This window comes from Oncorhynchus mykiss, chromosome 6 (genome assembly GCF_013265735.2).
Source record: "Oncorhynchus mykiss isolate Arlee chromosome 6, USDA_OmykA_1.1, whole genome shotgun sequence".
NCBI lineage: Eukaryota > Metazoa > Chordata > Actinopteri > Salmoniformes > Salmonidae > Oncorhynchus > Oncorhynchus mykiss.
Window position 1 is genome coordinate 12,639,510 of NC_048570.1, and position 24,682 is coordinate 12,664,191.

Here is a 24,682-nt window from a genome sequence, read left to right on the forward strand (position 1 = left end):
ACACACACACACACACACACAACCGCACTCACACCCCTACAACAGCACTAACACACACACACACACACACACAACCGCACAAACACAACCGCACTAACACACACAACCACTCTAACACACACACAACCACACTAACACACACACACACAACCACACTAACACACACACAACCACACAACCACACTAACACACAACCTCACTCTCACACACACAACCGCACTAACACACACACACAACCACACTAACACAACCACACACACACCCCTACAACAGCACTAACACACACACAACCCTACAACCGCACTAACACACACTCACACACGCACTCGCACCTGCACTAACACACACAACCGCACTAACACACACACCCGCACTCACACACACACACACAACCTCACTAACACACACACACACACAATCCGACAACCGCACTAACACACACCCGCACGCACACAGACACACATTATATATCCAGCTACACCAAAGGCTTATCTGGCATGGCTTAGCACACCTTCTGTGCGGAAGGCAGATCTGGGATCAGTTAAGCTACTTCCACAACCTGACAGCTGAACCAACACTGGGAGAGGAGACCCTGGATCTCCCTGCTGACTGGACGTGAATTAATTAATGGATGGATGGGTGCATGGTTGGATGAATGAATGGGTGGATGGACCTTTGTAGTAGCTTTGAGCGTACACCATCACTTTTACTCTTCTGGGTCTTAAACCAAGTAAACAATCAATAAATCAACAAGTAAATAAAAAAAAACAGAGTTGACCTCCTAAATACATGATGGCCTAGTACTCAGCATACCAGGACCAGCAGGGACAGCCTTCATATCAGTCTTGTTAGTCTACATTTTGGAACATGTTTATTAATCACGGCCCACCTATACACCACATATCAAAATGAACCATGTTACTGGGGTTACTTGTTGGGTCAACTAATCCTCTCTGTCTCTGAGCAGCTTCTCTGTGATCTTTCTAATATCTCGGCAAACAGAGGCAGCATCCAGTGGAATAACAAGGGGAGAGGTACAGAGGCGAGGAGATGGGAGGAGACCGAACGGAAGGGGAGGAGATGGGAGAGGAACGGAGGAGGAGGAGAAGATGGAAGAGAAACAGAGGAGGAGGAGATGGGAGAGGAATGGAGGAGGAGAAGATGGAAGAGAAACAGAGGAGGAGGAGATGGCAGAGGAACGGAGGAGGATGAGATGGGAGGAGACCGAACGGGAGGGGAGGAGATGGGAGAGGAACGGAGGGGGGGAGATGGGAGAGGAACGGAGGAGGAGGAGGAGATGGCAGAGGAACGGAGAAGGAGGAGATGGCAGAGGAACGGAGAAGGAGGAGATGGCAGAGGAACGGAGAAGGAGGAGATGGGAGAGGAACGGAGGAGGAGAAGATGGAAGAGAAACAGAGGAGGAGATGGGAGAGGAACGGAGGAGGAGGAGAAGATGGAAGAGGAACGGAGGAGGAGGAGATGGGAGAGGAACGGAGGAGGAGGAGAAGATGGAAGAGAAACAGAAGGAAGTGCAGGAGATGGGAGAGGAACCGAGGGTAGAGGGGGAGATGCTCGGGGCTCCCGAGTGGCGCTGTGGTCTAAGGCACTGCATCTCAGTGCTAGAGGAGTCATTACAGACCCTGGCTCGATTCCAGGCTGTATCACAACTGGCCGTGATTGGGAGTCCCATAGGGCGGCGCACAATTGGCCCTGCGTCGTCCGGGTTAAGGTTTGGCCAGGTTAGGCCGTCATTGTTCTTAACTGACTTGCCTAGTTAAAGGTTAAATAAAAAATAAAGAGATGGCAGAGGAACGGAGGGGATGGGAGAGGAACCGACAGACCAGAACTATCTTGCTGCACTCCAGTCTGGACGCCTGCTAAGTGGGGCAGGGCACACACACACACACAATGTGGTACAGTATGTTTCCGAAGAAGATCAGAATAGAGTGTAAGGTTCTTCAATGAAAAGAACACCCTCCCTACAGTCAAACATGGGGAGGTTTGATAATGCTGTGGGGTTGCGTTGCTGCCTCTGGTACTGGGGGCCTTGAATGTGAGTAACGCATCATGAAATCAGCAGATTATAAAAGGTGATTTGGAGTCCAATGTTCAACCCAGTGTCCAAAAACACGGTCTCCATTGAACACGGTCTCCATTCAGCGAGAGCTGAAAACAAATCCATTACCTATGGCGAGAGCTGAAAACACATCCATTATCTATGGCGAGATCTGAAAACAAATCCATTACCTATGGCGAGAGCTGAAAACGCATCCATTATCTATGGCGAGAGCTGAAAACACATCCATTATCTATGGCGAGATCTGAAAACAAATCCATTACCTATGGCGAGAGCTGAAAACGCATCCATTATCTATGGCGAGAGCTGAAAACACATCCATTATCTATGGCGAGAGCTGAAAACAAATCCATTACCTATGGCGAGAGCTGAAAACACATCCATTACCTATGGCGAGATCTGAAAACAAATCCATTACCTATGGCGAGAGCTGAAAACACATCCATTATCTATGGCGAGAGCTGAAAACACATCCATTACCTATGGCGAGAGCTGAAAACAAATCCATTACTTATGGCGAGAGCTGAAAACACATCCATTATCTATGGCGAGAGCTGAAAACAGCAGTTGGTGGAGGGCACCCCTCAAACGTGAAAGAATTAGAGCAGTTTGCTGAAAAGTGAGCCTAATTGCCAGTAGAAAGGTGCAGGAAGCTACAAGAAGCATTTGTCAGGAGTCATCTTGGCCAACAGCTGTGCAAACAAGTACTAGTGTCAGGGTGCCAATAATGTTGTCCATGTTAATTGTATTTATTTTCTGAATTAAATTTCTAAACTTAAGTTTGCAAAAACACTATTTATTCTTCAATGTTGAAAATCCAATAAGGTGTGGAGATCAAATGTTTTTTATTTTTTATTTCAACTTTAGAAGAAATTGAGAATTATTTAAGAAAAGTGCAAGGGTGACCTATCATATAGTGTATTTGACCTTAGACAGCACTCTGGGCCACAGGCTAATTATAGCCATTTAGGGCCCTCCCCTCTGCCTGTGACCCCCAGTAAAAGGACAGAGGGGGCATGGGACTGGCCAGTGACTTGGAGGACAGAGCCCTGGAAAGCACACTCACTAATGCAGTCACTCAGGCATCTCCACTATATCTGTCAATGATCTACAGTGTGTGTGTGTGTGTGTGTGTGTGTGTGTGTGTGTGTGTGTGTGTGTGTGTACAGGCATCATGCTGACCCCTCTATTGGGAACCATTTGTTTCACTGGGCTGTTTCCTGTTCCCATCAGCCAGCAGTGGGCTGGGAATTCCTGCATTCCGTAGACAAAAGGGCTTCACAGCGCTGTCACTGACTAGGTGTTTTACTGTGGCCCTTAGGAGCGTCATAACTGAGGTGAGCGAGAGAGCCATGAAAAACAAGAATCACAGCTCAGAGGAGCCAAGAATGTGGTGATTCCTATTTTAAAAAGGGACTTGTTAAAAGGGTAGGTAACATAAACGTAAACTCATGCAACATATGGATTTGCATTAGTATACGCATCAACAGTCCTGATGCAAAATTACACCTATTTTACAAGTTATTACATAAAACTGATAAAAAAAATCCAAATAATGCAAAAGTCATGCCAGAAAATGTTTTGCGGGGTGTGACGTTATATGGAGGATCCGGCAAGCTAGCCTATTCCCTATAATGTAAACTTCAACAGAAATAACTTCAAATGTATATTGAACAAAAATATAAAACACAACATACATATGTAAAGTGTTAGTCCCATGTTTCATGAGCCGAAATAAAAGGTCCCAGAAATGATGAAAGTCCAACAAAGCTGTTGCCAGAGAATTGAATGTTAATTTCTCTACCGTAAGCTGACTCCTACATCAATTTTGAGAATTTTGCAGTATGTCCAAAATCAGCCTCACAGCCGCAGACCATGTATAACCGCACCAGCCCAGGACCTCCACACCCGGCTTCTTCACCTGTGGGATCGTCTGAGACCAGCCACCAGGACAGCTGATGAAACTGTGGATTTGCACAACTGAATAATTTTTGCACAAACTGTCAGAAACGGTCTCAAGGAAGCTCATCTGTGTGCTCATCGTCCTCACCAGGGTCTTGACATAACTGCAGTTCGGTGTTGTAAAGGTCTTTAGTGGGAAAATGCTCACCTTCGATGGCCACTGGTATGCTGGAGAAGTGTGCTCTTCACGGATGAATACCAGTTTCAACTGTACAGGGCAGATGGCAGACAACGTGTATGGAATCGTGTGGGAGAGCGGTTTGCTGATGCCAACGTTGTGAACATGGTGCCCCATGGTGGCGGGGGGGGGCATAAGCTACGGACAACGAACACAATTGCATTTTGTCGGCCGTCGCTGTAAATATTCATTTATTCTTAACTGACTTGCCTAGTTAAATAAAGGTTCAGTTTAAAAAATATATCAATGTCAATTTGAATGCGACGAAATCCTGAGGACCATTGTCATGGCATTCATCCGCCGCCATCACCTCATGTTTCAGCATAATAATGTCGCAACAATCTGTACACAATTCCTGCAAGCTGAAAATGTCCCAGTTCTTCCATGGCCTGCATACTCACCAGACATGTCACAGATTGAGCATGTTTGGGATGCTCTGGATCTATGTGTACGACAGCGTGTTCCAGTTCTCACCAATATCCAGCAACTTTGAACAGCCATTGAAGAGGAGTGGGACAACATTCCACAGGCCTCAATTAACAGCCTGGTCAACTCTATGCAAAGAGTGTCACAATGTATGAGGCAATGGGCACACCAGATACTGACTGGTTTTCTCATCCATGTCCCTCCTACCTTTAAGGTATCCATGACCAACAGACACATATTTCCCATTAATGTGAAATGTATTGATTAGGGCCTAATGAAATTATATAAATTGACTGATTTCCTTATATTAACTGTAACTCAGTAAAATCTTTGAAATTGTCGCATGTTGCGTTTATATTTTTGTTCACTGTATATATGTATAACTTTGAGCTGGATTGCCTGTCTTTGCAATTCGTATATTCTGGTAATAGACGCCCAATGGGCGTTGTTGGTGCCCCCTTGTGTACTAAGCCGGTAATACCGTAAATCCTGGTGTGAGAGAAGGACGGTATGAGGGTACGCGGATAGGAAAATCTGGTTACAGCCCAAACCTACCACCTAACCAGTTATCAAATAATGTTACCGGTATATGCAGTTATATCTTAGCCAGCCAGCTATAGCTAGTTATTTTGCCAGGGACCTCACGATACAATATTATTATGATACTTTGGTGCCAATATGATATTTATTGCGATTCCCATGATTCTATTCCTATTGCAATTCGATACAAGGGTTTTATTGTGTTCCAAACAAATTGCTCACCATATGTCTGCTGCAGAGACACAAGAGAGAGCCATGAGAAAACAAGTTGAGATCAGTCATAGAAATAAAAGCACTGAAAATAAATAGGCTCTCTGTTAAAAAAAAGAAAACAAGCTATGAAAAAAATCGTACCTGTACCTGCACAAATCGTTTTTGTGCAGGTACAGCCAACTAGCGCAAACATATTGCGATATTGTCAAAATTATACAAAATATCGTCAAAAAGAACATCCCGATATGGAACTATCAATTTTCCCCCATCACTATTAGCTAGCCAGCTAACTAGCCTAGATAGCCAAGTAGTAAGCCAGAGAACACCACCAACTAGTCTAGCACAGGCAGGAACCCACAAAACACAACAACAACAAATCCAGCAGATAGAGAGAAGAGTTACCAATTGATGGCTTAGCTACCAAAGAAGAGTCTAGGAGAGGAGCTTCAGAGGGAGAGGCCTTTTCACCAGCTGAGGGAAAGTCAGCTAATCCAATAGCGATATTATGAGGTAAATCCACAGTGAACTTATTCGGTTCATCTCCATCCCTACTGACACTCACAATGTATCCGTAGGTCGGTAGGAAATAGAGGTTGCAGGCTTCACATTCATGCTTGGTACAGCACCTGGTTTCAGTCAGAGTCTCATTCCAAATATTGTCTTCCACTGATTATAGCCATCGAAGTCCTCCGAGGTGAAATTAACACTGCATACAGTAGACGTCCCGCGGTTACCTTACTCCAATTCGCTTGCTTCAACTGGACAAACCGGTCCCACTTTAAAGCTAGCTTCTCGTTTCTGGGCCACAAATGAGTCGTAACCTCATCCTTGTGGGTATTATTACTGCAACCACCAACAACAAACCTCCTTGGCATATTTAGCTTTTTAAAAAGCTGTTGGGTCTGAAATGTAAACTAAAACTAGCTACAGATGACGGAAAACTAAAACAACTCACCTCGCTTGACTACCAAATGCACAGGAGAAGAGGAGATGCACTTTGTTGAATTAATTTATATTGTTTCTTCTTCATGGATGTACATAGTAGTTCACCAATACCAACACTTGGGCTTGAATGTAATTACATACTAGCATGGCTAGTAGCTAACATTAGCCAGCTGGAGCTAGCTAGGTAGCACCAGTTCTCCACATTACATTTACAATAGTGCATTGTGGGTAGTTCCGAAGATATCCGAAAATATGTTGACTACAACTAAGTTACTAAGTCATTGACCACACTACATTGTTACTTTGGTGAGTAAAAACTCATGCTATCTACCCTTTATAACCTGAACAAACAGGGATGTTGTAAGGAGGGTAAGGAGTGTCTACCTGGATGACTAAAAACAAACCAAGGAGTAAGGGAATATAATTTGCTGTGAGCCGGAGCATTGACATACTCTGATTATGTAAAGGTCTGGAATGCTGGCTCTGACCCTCTGGGTGTGTTCTCTTGTTCTGTGTAAGCACAGCAGCTCAGGACAGCTGCCCACCGATGACCAATGTCTTACCAGTAGAGCTCCAGGAACTAAGCTGAGAACTCATGTTTGCACCTTGAACAGACACAAGCCTCCCAGACAGCAATAAGGGGGAAGTTTACTGTTTTTAGACCATAGCAACTGGATCATCCACAGGACTCTTCTAAACTACCAACCTTTAGGGCAAATGATGGTCTGCTACAGCTTATGGAGGCCACGCTGCAGCACACGGAGAACTCAGCATGGAGTTGTAGTGGGTCGCACAGCTCTACCACATTTATATAATCGATTCCAGCAACCCACCCAGACAGGGAAACCATTGAGGACACTGAAGAGAAACACAAGCCTGTTTACTGAGATCCTACACTGACAACCCAGTTGGGATCTCTTTGTTGAGAGTGTATCTGCCACTGCTTTCTGCCAGCATAGAACACAGATTCAGCATGTAGACTGACTGGCTTTTTCCAGTTTGTTTGTGAAGTAAACAAGTCAGTGGCTCAAAGAAGGCTCTTTCATAGAGTATAAATGAGTGGTTTGAGACTGATTGACATCTGGTGACTGGGATGAAAGGGTACAACTCGTGAGAGCATCCGTGATGATTCTGTAATGGCTGAGGGATTGAGGGATTGAGGATTCAACGGGGAGGCAGGGAACGTCAGGGGAAAAGCCGGTGTTATAAATTATCTTCTGGACACAAAGGAGACCCATCTGGGTGGGGGTGTCCGTGTGTGGTATTGTTCTTCTATCCTCATGGGGACCTGAAACCCCCAAATGTCCCCACGAGGATAGTAAAATGAGGGAAATTCTTCCTCGTGGGAACATTTCCCACGTCTCCATGAAGACAAAGGCTATTTTCATTTTAGGGGTTAGGTTTAGGGTTAGAATTAGGGTTAAGGGTTAGGGAAAATAGGATTTTGAATGGAAATAAACTTTAGGTCCCCAAGAGGATAGAAGAACAAGTGTGTGTTTGTGTGTATGCGTGTGCCCATTAGACACCCACTGTTCTATTAAAAAGTAATGTTGTCCATCGTATACCCAAATGGACCAACTGGCTTTCTGTTTGGGCCAGATTAGCTAAGACACAGCTCCATGAGTAGTGGAGGTGAGATGCCAACTTGTGCCATGGTGATACTACTGCCCCAACACAGCGCCCTTCAGGTCCCACAGTTGCAGAGGCTGACACTCCCATTGTCACTTAGATGGTGGGTCACGACCTTCAATGGGTTTGAATGTTTGTTTTTTTATTGTAATAAAATATTCCAGTCTGAACTTAAACAACTAAAACCAGGTAGAAAGTGTGTAAAAATGATAATGAACCTATATTTTTTAATAATTTAACCTCTATACTAGTATTTAAAATATAGAGTTATTAGCAGTACTAATTCACGGATGTGGTTGATTTTGTGGTCTCAAACCAGTGAGCTTAACATTATGGGCAAAATTGAATTATTGACAATAAAAAAAGAAGGGACTGTTGTCATATAATTGGTACATTTACTATCAATATAGAATGAAACATAGTTTTCCAGATTTCAACAACTAAAAACTAAAAATCACCATGCGAATATTGGATGACAGAAAACCTGGTTCAAGGTCCCAAGGTAAAACCAGTAGATGACACGCTCCTAACACACAACAGCTGCAGAGCTAACATAGTTTCACAATAGAGCAGCCAAGCATCCAAAAATGTTACATTAGAATTTCCTTTTGATATTCCCTGTATGATTTCCAATGGCCATGTGTCTCCTGCCTCTCTCCTCAGATTAAAGCCTCCATGCAGTGTTTTAATGTTATTTTTAAATCATCACTGTATGTCTAATAAATCACTGTGTGTGTTTATTTAATGAAAATAACTCCAAAATATAATTGTAATAATTTAGTTCCCCGAGCATCTTTTGGCCATTGAAATACTGTCTGATTGTGTGGGAGAAATAAATCAGAATATATTTACATACACAGCCCAGATTGGCTGATAGGATGGTCTAGAGCCCACTCTCTTACCCAGATGAATGGTCATTGGTCTATTATAAATCAGATCAGATTGTGATGTCATGATCTGGGCTAAAAACTCCACCCCACCTGAACAGGCAGACATTTCTGCCATCTTTTCAAACAGCTCATACACAAAAGGGGCATTATCATAATTTTCACAATTTCAGAGTGTTATTTTAACCTTCTAGTGCAGAAATATTCAATGTCCCTTTAGTTCAGACACTCTGCTCATCAAATAACAGACACATTGTGTTCTCTGTGAGGTGGACTGTAATGCTCAGCTTAGTCCCAAAATGACTAAATTGTTATGTATAATGTTCACATCAACGATATAACACTGACTACATAAGAACCAGTACAGTCCCATTTCACTTGGCAATTGATACGTATTGCATCATTAGGCCTCTCTTCCTTTCCATCTCTCTTTCCCTGTCACACGCACCCACGTTTACCCCATTGGGGACTTGTGAGTCCCACACATACAGCATGCAGCTGCAGATAGTGTTAGTACGCTGGGTTAGAGAGTAACAAACTGTACATGACTTGTGGTGTTTTCTGTTCTCTCTCACTGAGAACTTCTGGAGACCACACCAGAGTAAGCATGACACCTTGGTCAGGGACATTCTTCAGTTAGCCCCTCCTAACTCTTAATATGTAAAAGCAGCGGAGCTGGGAACTCACTCAGTAAACTGGCTCATGTCTACTGTATGTTCACAGTGGAAAGTCGGAAGTGAGCGCCTGTACACGCTGGTCCCTGCCACATCAGATACTGTCTGAGATAGACCACAGCTTACTCGCTCTCCCTGTCTATTGCCACCCTATGATTTGTACACATACACTTCAAAATATAACTTCACTGAAACGCCCTGCTTGACTTGGGAGAGAAGGCAAAGATATGACATGACAACACCGCACATCGAATAGCAGGTGAAAGAAGAGCTAGGACATCAGCTCCTGTGAGAGGCGCTGGGAATCAGATGTGACAGTGATAGCTTCCATAAAAGTGCAGTCAACCTTTGGGGACGGTCTACGTTAATTACCTGTAAACTCAGGGCAATCTGGCGAATGTACATCATGTTCAGGTCCTCCAAAATGCGCAGTTTGTCCTCCATGTCAGCGTATCTGTCCATTGGCATCCCTCGAAGAAATATCCACAAATTGAGGTAGCCTATGATTGAAGGTTTTCACTTCCACGCCCCCCTTTTAAAATGAATTTGTTACAAATGTGAGGCGTTTAAGGGAGCTGAGAACTCAAATTCCCAAGGAAAAAATATGCTACGAACGCTTATGGTGGCAAATGAAAAACTTAGCAGACAGTAACATGAAGATTTAGAGAAAATACTAATTTTGAGAATGTACTGTTAGATAAAGTACTGGAGGCGCGCAGCGGTCTCCAAATCCAATGCGCAAAGAGCATACGCCATAAACTTTTTGTCTTTCGAACTATTCAAACCAGTTTCTCTGTTAAAACTGCACAGCACTGACTTTTCCGCGAACCAAAGAGGTAGAGAGACGTGTGCGAGCGCCCTAACAGTATACAGTAACACTGTTCATAAAACATACAGCTAGTCCACAGTGCATATTCTTGGCTACTTCTTTTCAAGCAACAAAGGGCCTCTCAAACACCCACAGTCAACACCCCTCCTGGGCAGTTGCGGAAAGAATGGTCCTTTTTAATGCAATTATTCTCTTTGTGTCCTTGCGTCCTGATTGTGAGGGTGCCGTCTGTCCACTGTGACAAGACCTCTCCGCAAAAGGGCATCGCCTCGGCGGGAACGAACAGCACAGCAACCCCACTGTGCGCAATAATCACTACAGGAGCCGGGGGAACTCGCGCTAAATTAACCCGTACAACGCGCCTCTCGAAACGGAGCATTAAACACAAAGTGGGAGAAAAGAAATAAAGAAAGAGACTCCACTCCCTTTAAAATAAACAAATACGAAATACCAAACCATTAAAGGGGCATCTGAAAAAAAGGAAGTGGCGAGGGGGATAGCTTTGTTCTTTTCAGACACTTGATAACGAGTGATATTAAAACCGTGTCAGATGGCGCATTACCACACTTAGATAAAACAAGAAAAAAATATGCCCAACCTAACAGCAAATGAAAGACTAACCCCTGAAAACCTCTCGTAAGGTAACGGTGACAATGAATGAGATGAGAAAAATATCTGAATTATTCATATTTTAAGAGTGGACATCGTTCGTTTCTGTATATTCACGGACGAGAGGGAACTATTATGCATAATGTCGGACACTGGGGCTTTTGGGAGGGTCAATTCAAATGCATATTTGACAATACAAGTCCCGTATGACATAAACCTTTCCATTGCTTACTTAATAATGTATTATAGACTATTCAGGAAAACCCTGTCAATTTAAAAAGAGGCGTCCTCAAACGGAAAACAGGCTAATGGGTGGAATTCTCCAATTTAAAAAAATAAATAAAAATGTGCTAGTATCATTCATGAAATTGTGAAAACTATCAGTTGAAACTATAGGTCTATTACTGAATTTGATACTCTAAAAATAGTCTACAATTTAGGGCTTGCAATCGATGGGAAGTGTATTTCCAAGTTGTAGCCTAATAAATAGTCTACAATTTGGGCTTGCAATCGAAGTGTATTTCCAAGTAGTAGCCTATTAAAGATGTCAGGCGTATATGTTTATGAGAAAAATTGTGTTTTCCAAGCATCAGTGAATTTATTAACAGTATAACTTTCCAGTGTTTTCTCAGTTCACGCAGCCAAATGTTGATGCCCAGTCTTCAACTCTTGAAGCGCTGGCTCTCTAACTTGCACAGTTATAGTTATTTCTAGGTGTTCCTCTTCACCAGTGGAACTTCGGAGTCCTGAAATTGAGAAAATCCCAAAGCTAAACGTTCTAGAGTCCACTTTCTGCCAAATGTTCCTCTCATTTTCCTCTGATAAACTTCTGGGGTTATGTCTTCTGTGTTCTTCAAAACAGTAACGAAATGGAGATGGCTGAAATCAAGAAAACTGCTCCCAAATCCGGGCCGATCCCACAATCATTTTCTGTCTCCTGTCTCATTTGCGCGCGTCCTGTAGCGGGTCCAGGCGTTCCAGTGAATTACAGATGATGTGCCAGTGCATCTGGTGTGTGTGTCCTTCCATGTGGCGTGGGAGAGACCGCAATAACTACAAGCGAAGCCCCTCACAGGAAACTGGGGTCATCTCGCGCACAACTCTCACGACCTTCTTACACACATTTATTCCTCTGTTGTTCACAAACACTACAAAATAAAAACACATGTGCACGCACAATTCCCTGCACATCTGAAAACAAATCAACTGTACTAAGCCCCCCCCCCCCCCCCCCCCCCCACACACCACCACCCTCACAGAACACAGGAGCAGTAGCTCACCAGGTCATTTCTCCAAGAAAAGCCTTCAGCCTGAAGTTTAAATTAGCCGGGGCTAATCTCCCTCAGACACTGGGTTAGGCTATGTACAGTAAGAAAATAGATGTATTGTTCTAGTGGAGGGAGGTGGAAAGATAAATAGTGGATTAGAATGCACAGGAGGGAGGGTGTTGAGTGTTTATGAAAACAGCCTGTGACTGGTTCAGAGGTTAAACCTCCAGATACCACCTAGCAGTCCCCCCAGAAACTCTATCTGACATGTGGAACTCTGCAGCAGCAGGTTGGGCAAAATCCTGTATGTAAGTCACTTGTCAAAACTTCAAAACCACAGTACTAAAACAACATTAGAATGTTAAAACACAAACACTCTTAAACAAGGGAAATAATCCTCTGCATAGTGCTCTCAGAGGCAGGAGAGAACACCTATTCTCGTTTCTCAAGGCTTCTTTCTGCTGAGAAGAGTTCCAATGCTAGCGGGAGGTGTGTGAAGTCACTCCATTGCCCATTCAGGCATTAGGGCACATCTTTAGATCATGGATTCATGTGATTCTAGGACTTCGAGGCAGTGAAATCTATAGACTCTTTTGATGGAAAAGGTCACATACACAGAGCCAAGAACTATTCTAGAATTGTAGCACCAGAACTAATCAGTTGCTTCTTTTACATTACAGAACCATTCTATTATAATGTACCTGCGTCTATGTTCACCATATTTGATCAAATAGGAGAACATGTGGAAAATATGAAGAACATGTCCCAAGGTGAGATGGGCCGAGAAAGAGAGAGAATCTTATCACATAACACACGCATTCCTCAGTGTGCCAGTCTAGCTTGCCCTGGACCTTACGTAACAGCCTGGGATATTGGGCTGCGTTCACAATGCCCGGCGTGCTCTGTGTTCCTGAGCGGATGTGTAGAGTAATATGGGACATTTCCTGTCTGTAATCAGCAGGGTGGAACACACGGCCAGTCGGCCAGTCAATAGGTAGTGGCTATTAGCTACAGACTAGCCAGAGCTGGCCAATCCTGCTCTTTGTTCCTCACCTGATTAAACTCCACATGATCTAGAGGTCGAAGACTATGATTGATATAGTCTTCGATATTTTGAATCAGGTGTTTTAGTGTGGGGTCGAAACAAAATCCTGCATACACTGGAGCCCTTCAAGAGCAGGGTTGGCCAGTTACTGCTATGGATACATTGGTAGGGGATGAAGGGATGGCAGCTAAGAAGATAAAGGGAGAGTCTCCACTGTCCACTGTGTAACTTTAGCCCATTAAACATTAACCAACCAGCATGATTGAATTGGATTCTTTCACATGAGGAGAGAAACCCCCTGTTGGTTTGACCGTTTACTGTTCAGGTCATCAGTCAACCTACTGAATCACTAGGTTAGATGGGCCTGTCTAAAACCCATTCCAATTCTTATCTCTGGCACAATTATTGGCAAAAGAGGCAATGTTGATTGGTCAAATGAACAATTATTGATTTTTTTTTTTAAAATAGGGCTTCCTGTGTAAACACAGTCAGAGTAGGAAAGGGAGTACAGATACATTGTCACGACTTCTGCCGAAGTCGGTTCCTCTCCTTGTTCAGGCGGTGTTCGGCGGTCAACGTCACCGGTTTTCTAGCCATCATCAATCTATTTTTCATGTTCCATTTGTTTTGTCTCACCTGGATTCAATTGGTTTCATCAATTCCCTAATTATATGTTGTATATGTTCCCTCTGTTTCCCCCATGTCCTTGTGGGGAATTGTTTATTGTAAGTACGCGTGTTTTATGTGACTGGTGCGATACGGGTTTTGTGCCCATGTGTTTTGTTATTTTTGTATGCCGGTAGTTATGTACATTAAACGGATCCGGCTATTTACCAAAATCTGCTCTCCTGCGTTTGACTTCCATGCCACCAGTTCCGCAGCCCTGACATACATGGGGACGTGTCGAACTGACCAAGTTCTGCTCTCCTGCGTTTGACTTCCATGCTACCAGTTCCGCAGCCCTGACATACATGGGGACGTGTCGAACTGACCAAGTTCTGCTCTCCTGCGTTTGACTTCCATGCTACCAGTTCCACACCCCTGACATACATGGGGACGTGTCGAACTGACCAAGTTCTGCTCTCCTGCGTTTGACTTCCATGCTACCAGTTCCACAGCCCTGACATACATGGGGACGTGTCGAACTGACCAAGTTCTGCTCTCCTGCGTTTGACTTCCATGCTACCAGTTCCACAGCCCTGACATACATGGGGACGTGTCGAACTGACCAAGTTCTGCTCTCCTGCGTTTGACTTCCATGCTACCAGTTCCGCAGCCCTGACATACATGGGGACGTGTCGAACTGACCAAGTTCTGCTCTCCTGCGTTTGACTTCCATGCTACCAGTTCCGCAGCCCTGACATACATGGGGATGTGTCGAACTGACCAAGTTCTGCTCTCCTGCGTTTGACTTCCATGCTACCAGTTCCGCACCCCTGACATACATGGGGATGTGTCGAACTGACCAAGTTCTGCTCTCCTGCGTTTGACTTCCATGCTACCAGTTACGCACCCCTGACATACATGGGGATGTGTTGAACTGACCAAGTTGCAAAGGTCTAAAATACTTGAGGGCATTTCTATCAAAAAGGACCCATGAACACAAAACATAAAGTTCCTAGGTGCACATCAACTTGGGTGTCAAATTTCAACCTTTCTTCATCTTCAAAATGTGTCAGAAGTAGAGGCTTTGATAAACAGATGGAAAGGGTCTAGGAAAGCACATTCTTAAAGGTATCAGAAATACATCAAAACACAATGTTGACGTAAAGACCACCGCCAACTAATATCAACATTTATATTTAGTTTTTGACAAATTCTTTACCTTCCGTAAATATTGCCTTCTGTCTCGTAAATATTGCCTTCTGTCTTGTAATTTACAATTACCAGCAACCCATATATCTTGAAGATATTTCCTAATTTCTCTCCCTCATGAGGAGGAAGGATAATGAAAGTTCACAGAATTAACAAGTAATGGTAGACCTATCATATTAGTTATAGTGATTTTACTGATATCAACTTTGTTTATGAATTAAGCAATTCAAACTTGTAATTCAGTTACCAAATTGGTAACAGAAGTACCCCAAAAAATCCTTAATGGAATTACTGCAACTGAATTGGCTTCAATGGGAAATCATAATAGTCATGAACCACAGTTGGGTCACCTGCTATGTTCCTCCCTTCCACCAGCATACCGTTATGTTCAGCTCATAAATGGAAATCTGAACCTATCATAGATTTATGCTTCACAAGTTTGGATTGCAGTGAATAGAGCACAGTACAATACAGTACAGTACAGTACAGTAGAGCATAGTACACTGTTCAAAAAAATAAAGGGAACACTTAAACAACACAATGTAACTCCAAGTCAAACACACTTCTGTGAAATCAAACTGTCCACTTAGGAAACAACACTGATTGACAATAAATTTCACATGCTGTTGTGCAAATGGAATAGACAACAGGCGGAAAATATAGGCAATTAGCAATACACCCCCAATAAAGGAGTGGTTCTGCAGGTGGTGACCATAGACCACTTCTCAGTTCCTATGCTTCCTGGCTGATGTTTTGGTCACTTTTGAATGCTGGCGGTGCTTTCACTCTAGTGGTAGCATGAGACGGAGTCTACAACCCACACAAGTGGCTCAGGTAGTGCAGCTCATCCAGGATGGCACATCAATGCGAGCTGTGGCAAGAAGGTTTGCTGTGTCTGTCAGCGTAGTGTCCAGAGCATGGAGGCGCTACCAGGAGACAGGCCAGTACATCAGGAGACGTGGAGGAGGCCGTAGGAGGGCAACAACCCAGCAGCAGGACTGCTACCTCCGCCTTTGTGCAAGGAGGAGCAGGAGGAGCACTGCAAAATGACCTCCAGCAGGCCACAAATGTGCATGTGTCTGCTCAAACGGTCAGAAACAGACTCCATGAGGGTGGTATGAGGGTCCGACGTCCACAGGTGGGGGTTGTGCTTACAGCCCAACACCATGCAGGACGTTTGGCATTTGCCAGAGAACACCAAGATTGGCAAATTCGCCACTGGCGCCCTGTGCTCTTCACAGATGAAAGCAGGTTCACACTGAGCACATGTGACAGGCGTGACAGTCTGGAGACGCCGTGGAGAACGTTCTGCTGCCTGCAACATCCTCCAGTATGATCGGTATGGCGGTGGGTCGGTCTTGGTGTGGGGTGCCATTTCTTTGGGGGGCCGCACAGCCCTCCATGTGCTCGCCAGAGGTAGCCTGACTGCCATTAGGTACCGAGATGAGATCCTCAGACCCCTTGTGAGACCATATGCTGATGCGGTTGGCCCTGGGTTCCTCCTAATGCAAGACAATGCTAGACCTCATGTGGCTGGAGTGTGTCAGCAGTTCCTGCAAGAGGAAGGCATTGATGCTATGGACTGGCCCGCCCATTCCCCAGACCTGAATCCAATTGAGCACATCTGGGACATCATGTCTCGCTCCATCCACCAACGCCACGTTGCACCGCAGACTGTCCAGGAGTTGGCGGATGCTTTAGTCCGGGTCTGGGAGGAGATCCCACAGTAGACCATCCGCCACCTCATCAGGAGCTTGCCCAGGCATTGTAGGGAGGTCATACGGGCACGTGGAGGCCACACACACTACTGAGCCTCATTTTGACTTATTTTAAGGACATTACATCAAAGTTGGATGAGCCTGTAGTGTGGTTTTCCACTTTAATTTTGAGTGCCACTCCAAATCCAGACCTCCATGGGTTGATACATTTGATTTCCATTGATAATTTTTGTGTCATTTTGTCGTCAGCACATTCAACTATGTAAAGAAAAAATTATTTAATAATAATATTTCATTCATTCAGATCTAGGATGTATTATTTTAGTGTTCCCTTTATTTTTTTGAGCAGTGTATATTGTACTGTACTGAAATATACTGTACTATACTGTGATGTCCAAACTTGTAAAACATGAGGAGAATGACATTCATATTTATGAATTTCTTTGTAGTACAAATCAGGAACCAACGATGTAATTCCATTACCAGGTGTAAATCCACTTCACATACTGTGGTTTAATAACCAAAATAGTTTTTTTTTTTTTTCCAAAGTCAAGGTGTCATGTCATCGCTGACACCACATTCTTTCTGCAGACATCTTTCAATCTTAATTCGGAGATGATAGCTAACAGAGTTTTTGGGAAACGTGGTCGCAAAAAACCTGAGAAAGATTTTAAGGTAATGTAGTTACTCGTATTTGCATCTGCACAGTTCTTACACCAAATTCATTTTTTGTTCATTTTTTAGGGGAAATTGTTAAAAGTAGTCCTTGTGTATAGAGTTGTACTGTTTGTTAAACTGTGAAAATCAAATGGTTTTTGTTTGTGTTAGCAGTTGATGTTATTCTTTAATAACACAGACCCCAAAAGCAAATTAATGGGAGGAAAATAGGTTTATTCGAAGAGGATAAATCATATAGAAGTAGATGGTCATTCTCCCCTGTCCTCAGTGATGCTCTCCAGTGAACAACGGGACAGAATGTAGTATAACCCAGCCCTAGCCTGTGGTTGACCAATTAGAATTCCTTGCAGTAAAACTGGGTCAAATGGCCAAATAACAAGTATCCTATTTCAGGTTGAATATATAGACCCCATGCCTCTGCATTAATCCCCTACTACAGAAAATCCACCATTTGATCGTTAGTACTGCATTGACCTCTCGTCCTCTGTCTCTGCATTGTGTATTTATCTTCCAAATATTCTTATACGTATTTAACATACATTTTCAAGAGAAAAAAACTGAGCCAGAGTGTAATTCCGTTACCGTGGAATTCCATTAATACTATGTGTGTGTAAGAGAGTACCAGAGTCAGATCTGTTTAAGTGTCTCCAGTCTGCCAACAGTCAGGCAGCAGGGCAGGGCCCCAAACCACAATAAAAGAACCCTGGCTGTCATCTACCCCCAATCGGTAAACTGAGCCCCACCCACGCCACAGCTCCCACGCACAAACATCAGCATGCGCTGATATAGACACATATAAATAGAAAGGCTGTGGGAAAACATACACAAAACATCCCCCCACACACACAAAATCTCAAGGACACTTTGAGACGGTCAAGGACTGTGTGAACTTGTGAGCCAATAAATTATCTATGGAATTGGGTGTTAGTCTGAGAAACCATTTGATGATGCGGTACACTGTCTGTGTGATTCAGTGTGTTTTTCTTCTAGTGGGAGTCAGTAGCAGTCAGCGGGAGTCAGTCGGCAGGCGTATCATGCAACACACCTGTTTCACCTAATGATATCGTCTGATGAGCTGTGAAACCAGACGGCAGTCATACAGAAACCTCCGGAGGACACAGACCCAGACAGATGACAGAGGGAATTCACTTTGTTGTCTGTTCTCAATGTGACATCATAGCTCACTAGAATACTGTAAACGAGCTTTCACAATAGTTTTTAACAGATTTTGCAATATAGAGTGAGTGATATCATTGTTTTCTATCATTAGTGGGCATGTAGCATGAGAACAGTGAATCACACACTTGGAGCGGTATGGGAGAGTAGTAGTCTATGTCACGTTTTTCCAGCATCAGTAGCAGAAGGAGAGCTAGCATAGGGACCTTTGACACATTAGATATATCTCAGCAGCATTCTTGCCTGACAACTATGAGAGAGAAACAGTGAGTAACACACACACACACACACACACACACACACACACACACACACACACAGCTAACAGGCTACACATGTTCACTGACACAAGCATTTCCTCCACACTTATCCCTCTGGAGACACTTCAACACCAAGACAGCTGGAGCCTGCCAGAACTTTCTGTGAGCCTCCAAGCCACCCTCCCTGGCCGCTTGTAAGCCCTCAGTCACTGTACATATGCTAAGCTTCATCCCATCACCCTGTACCTCAATTAACTCGTCATGAGCACATTAGCCAATTCAACTCCATTGATTTCCATCCTCATGAAGGTAACGTCTATATTGTGACAATTCATTGTTTTGTCTCTTTTGGATGAAGTTGGATTTCTATGGCTCATCAATTTGTCTTTTGAGACTCATTTCGATGGATACTCAGAGAGATGAATCCTAGATTTACATGTATATATATTCTACATACAGTAGTTATGTAGACAATAGTTAGACAGAATGAGAAGTTTTTGCTCTGTACTAGATAAGGACATTACACAATGGAACAATGGCTCCCTCTACAGGAACAACTGCAAATGGCGCTTTCCATTTTTATACTTGGTGAGACTCTTAGCGCGCACACACACACACACACACACACACACACACACACACACACACACACACACACACACACACACACACACACACACACACACACACACACACACACACACACACACACACACACACACACACACACACAGGATGTGAGTACTAAGTGAATCCACAACAAACCAAGAACTCTGTTAGTCCAAACAAAGCAATTAAGAGTAAACAAGTTTGAGGAGAGGTTGAGTACAGCACTGCTGGACAACAGTGTTCAGTTGTCTTGTTTTCCTTCTTCGGGAAGTGAAAGAGAACCACAGCAGAGAGAAACCGCAGACCTATTTTCTATCACCAACTGCCCTCTGAGGCCACAGTCAGTGTTCAAATGGGGTCAGTAAGAATGGGAATGGGGTCACTGGAGAAAAATACATTCTGTAGCTATTAAAAATCCAATCTGTCGCTATTACCTGAAGAGGGATTGTAATGAGCATGAAGGGAACTATAAACTATAAAAGGGAAACAGAAATTAAAACAAAAATCAAGGCTAAAAGGGTACTCAACATCAACTGAAAATGGACAGTTAGGTACACGTATTGGTGTACAAACACAGTCGCTCATTCCTCCAGACCAACCGTAACCAGTGACCTCAGCCCTTGCAAACTCAACAGCTGTCGAGCATCCAAAAGTTGAAGTGGATTTCACAATAGAGTGGCATTGTTTTCTCAGTCAAATCATAATCAAATTGTATGTCACATGCGCCAAATACAACGGGTATAGACCTCATCGTGAAACACTTACAGCCCTTCCCAACGCTGCAGAGTTAGAAAATACAACGGGTGTAGACCTCATCGTGAAACACTTACAGCCCTTCCCAACGATGCAGAGTTAAAAAAATACAACGGGTGTAGACCTCATCTTGAAACACTTACAGCCCTTCCCAACGATGCAGAGTTAGAAAATACAACGGGTGTAGACCTCATCGTGAAACACTTACAGCCCTTCCCAATGATGCAGAGTTAGAAAATACAACGGGTGTAGACCTCATCGTGAAACACTTACAGCCCTTCCCAACGATGCAGAGTTAGAAAATACAACGGGTGTAGACCTCATCGTGAAAACTTACAGCCCTTCCCAACGATGCAGAGTTAGAAAATACAACGGGTGTAGACCTCATCGTGAAACACTTACAGCCCTTCCCAACGATGCAGAGTTAAAAAAATACAACGGGTGTAGACCTCATCTTGAAACACTTACAGCCCTTCCCAACGATGCAGAGTTAGAAAATACAACGGGTGTAGACCTCATCGTGAAACACTTACAGCCCTTCCCAACGATGCAGAGTTAGAAAATACAACGGGTGTAGACCTCATCGTGAAACACTTACAGCCCTTCCCAACGATGCAGAGTTAGAAAATACAACGGGTGTAGACCTCATCGTGAAACACTTACAGCCCTTCCCAACGATGCAGAGTTAGAAAATACAACGGGTGTAGACCTCATCGTGAAACACTTACAGCCCTTCCCAACGATGCAGAGTTAGAAAATACAAATAGTAACACAAGGGGAATAAAATACACAAGAATGGAGCTATAAACAGGGTGTACCAGTATCAAATCAAATTTTATTGGTCACATACACATGGTTAGCAGATGTTACTGTGTGTAACGAAATACTTGTGCTTCTAGTTCTGACAGTGCAGCAATATCAACAAGTAATATTTAACAATTCTACAACTACCTAATACACACAAATCTAAGTAATAAGAATATATAAATATAAATATATGGATGAGCAATGACAGAGCGGCATAGGCAAGATGCAATAGATGGTATAAAATACAGTATATACATATGAGATGAGTAATGCAAGATATGTAAACATTATTAAAGTGGCATTATTAAAATGACTAGTGATCCTTTTATGAAAGTGGCCAATGATTTTGAGTCTGTATGTAGGCAGCAGCCTCTCTGTGTTAGTGATGGCTGTTTAACAGTCTGATGGCCTTGAGAAAGAAGCTGTTTTTCAGTCTCTCGGTCCCAGCTTTGATACACCTGTACTGACCTCGCCTTCTGGATGGTAGCGGGGTGAACAGGCAGTGGCTCGGGTGGTTGTTGTCCTTGATGATCTTTTTGGCCTTCCTGTGACATTGGGTGCTGTAGATGTCCTGGAGGGCAGGTAGTTTGCCCCCGGTGATGCATTGTGCAGACTGCACCACCCACAACCGCAGGGCTCTCCAGAGGGTGGAGAGAGTTGCCATACCAGGCGGTGATACAGCCTGACAGGATGCTCTCAATTGTGCATCTGTAAAAGTTTGTTAGGGTTTTAGGTAACAAGCCAAATTTCTTCAGCCTCCTGAGTTTGAAGAGGCGCTGTGGCTCCTTCTTCACCGCACTGTCTGTGTGGGTGGACCATTTCAGTTTGTCCGTGATGTGTACGCCGAGGAACTTCAAAGATGTTCCACCTTCTCCCCTGCTGTTCTGTTGATATGGGTAGGGGGGTGCCCCTTCTGCTGTTTCCTGAAGTCCACAATCATCTTCTTTGTTTTGTTGACATTGAGTGAGAGGTTATTTTCCTGACACCACACTCCGAGAGCCCTCACCTCCTCCCTGTAGGCTGTCTCGTCATTGTTGGTAATCTAGCCTACTACTGTGTGTGAGTGAGTGTGAATATAGTCCGTGCAAGATAGCATCAGTACAGATAGTCATTTAACTATTTAGCAGGCTTAAGGCTATTTAGCAGTCTTATGGCTTGGGGGTAGAAGCTGTCTTGGAGCCTGTTGGTCCGAGAGCCGATGCGCCAGTACCATTTGCCAGACGGTAGCAGAGTGAACAGTCTGTGGCAATTTTTTGGCCCTTCCTCTGACGTCGCCTGATATAGAGATCCTGGATGGCAGGGAGCTCGGCCCCAGTGATGTACTGGACCGTCTGCACCACCATGCTTTGGGGTCGAGGGCAGTGCATTTGCCATACCAAGTGGTGATACAGCCAGTCAAGATACTCTTGTTGGTGCAGTTGTAGAACTTAAGGATCCGAGGGACAATGCCAAATATTTTCAGTCTCCTGAGGGGGAAGATGAGGTGCCGTCCCCTCTTCACGACTGTGTGGGTGTGTATGGACCATGTTATGTCTAGGGCCGGGACGATACCAGTATCATGATACACGTTAGTATCGTGGCCAGGAAACGTAACAAAGCGTATTTAACTTCTTTAGGAAAACAGCCCTAATGCTGTAAACAAACATTACGTTGTCTTCCAGTCACACTTATTCATTCTCCAAGCTATAGCACACAATATTCTACATACAGAGGTTTTTAAAAGACCAAAGAGTCTGTTCTGCTTCGTGTTTTAATTTTTACCACACAGCATGGACTTCAATCAGCCACCAGCCTACACACACACACACACACACACACTAACGCACATCACACAATCTACAGACATTTACCTAGTATTTTGGTTACAATATGTACTGTGAAATTCCACAACATAACTATAAATCCGTTCCGAGCATACATGCACAAACACACAGAGGGAGAGAATGAGAAAGCACACCCCTCTGAGAGGGAGGCCCTGACTGCCTCTACTAACAATGGCCAGGTGTTGATGTGATGTGTGTGGGAGAGAAAGTGAACAGATCCTTTGTCCAAAGGAAAGGAAAGGAGAGGGGGATGGAGGGAAGAGTACAGGTGCTGTAAGCAGACAGGCATGTGACCTGGCTCTGGTTCCCCTGTTCCCGAGGCTTAGGATGCATACCTGGTATTCTATTCCCTATGTAGTGCACTACTTTTGACCAGAGCCCTATTGACTAAATAGGGAATAGTGTTCCAATTGGAATGCAATCTTAGTGACCGTGTGAACTTGAAGGTGTTTATGGGCTGGACATGCTGAAGTGATAGGCTACACTTAAACCAACGGGCTCTGAATAGTAACACAAAGACACCACCACCATGGGCACTGGACTCTGACACTCTGGATACTGACCCCACCAACCTGGGCACTAGACTCTGACACTCTGGATACTGACCCCACCATCCTGGGCACTGGACTCTGACAATTTGGATACTGACCCCACCATCCTGGGCACTAGACTCTGACACTCTGGATACTGACCCCACCAACCTGGGCACTAGACTCTGACACTCTGGATACTGACCCCACCATCCTGGGCACTGGACTCTGACACTCTGGATACTGACCCCACCACCCTGGGCACTAGACTCTGACACTCTGGATACTGGCCCCACCACCCTGGACACTAGACTCTGACACTTTGGATACTGACCCCACCATCCTGGGCACTAGACTCTGACACTCTGGATACTGACCCCACCACCCTGAGCACTAGACTCTGACACTCTGGATACTGACCCCACCACCCTGGGCACTAGACTCTGACACTCTGGATACTGACACCTCCACCCTGGGCACTGGACTCTGACACTCTGGATGCTGACCCCACCACCCTGGGCACTAGACTCTGACACTCTGGATACTGACCCCACCACCCTGTGCACTGGACTGACACTCTGGATACTGACCCCACCACCCTGGGCACTGGACTGACACTCTGGATACTGACCCCACCACCCTGGGCACTGGACTGACACTCTGGATACTGACCCCACCACCCTGGGCACTGGACTGACACTCTGGATACTGACCCCACCACCCTGGCACTAGACTCTGACACTCTGGATACTGACCCCACCACCCTGGGCACTGGAGTCTGACACTCTGGATACTGACCCCACCACCCTGGGCACTGGACTCTGACACTCTGGATACTGACCCCACCACCCTGGGCTCTAGACTCTGACACTCTGGATACTGACCCCACCACCCTGTGCACTGGACTGACACTCTGGATACTGACCCCACCACCCTGGGCACTGGACTCTGACACTCTGGATACTGACCCCACCACCCTGGGCACTGGACTGACACTCTGGATACTGACCCCACCACCCTGGGCACTGGACTGACACTCTGGATACTGACCCCACCACCCTGGCACTAGACTCTGACACTCTGGATACTGACCCCACCACCCTGGGCACTGGAGTCTGACACTCTGGATACTGACCCCACCACCCTGGGCACTGGACTCTGACACTCTGGATACTGACCCCACCACGCTGTGCACTGGACTGACACTCTGGATACTGACCCCACCACCCTG

General features: G+C 44.7%; 1 protein-coding gene across 6 annotated transcripts in view; it reads right to left on the reverse strand.

Moving 5' to 3' along the window:
- The window catches only part of rtkn (rhotekin), a 114,767-nt gene that overhangs the window by 50,450 nt on the left and 39,635 nt on the right, over window positions 1–24,682 (reverse strand). Inside the window, exon 1 of one of the 6 annotated variants that reach the window (XM_021605288.2) lies at window positions 9,904–11,064. The exons of 4 other annotated variants lie outside the window; for them this stretch is intronic. In XM_021605288.2, the coding sequence (XP_021460963.2) occupies window positions 9,904–9,999 (96 nt within the window). In that variant the 5' untranslated portion in view covers window positions 10,000–11,064. Of the gene's footprint in view, window positions 1–9,903; window positions 11,065–24,682 lie in introns of those variants that run through there. One more of the 6 variants, XM_021605287.2, reaches the window with a different exon arrangement.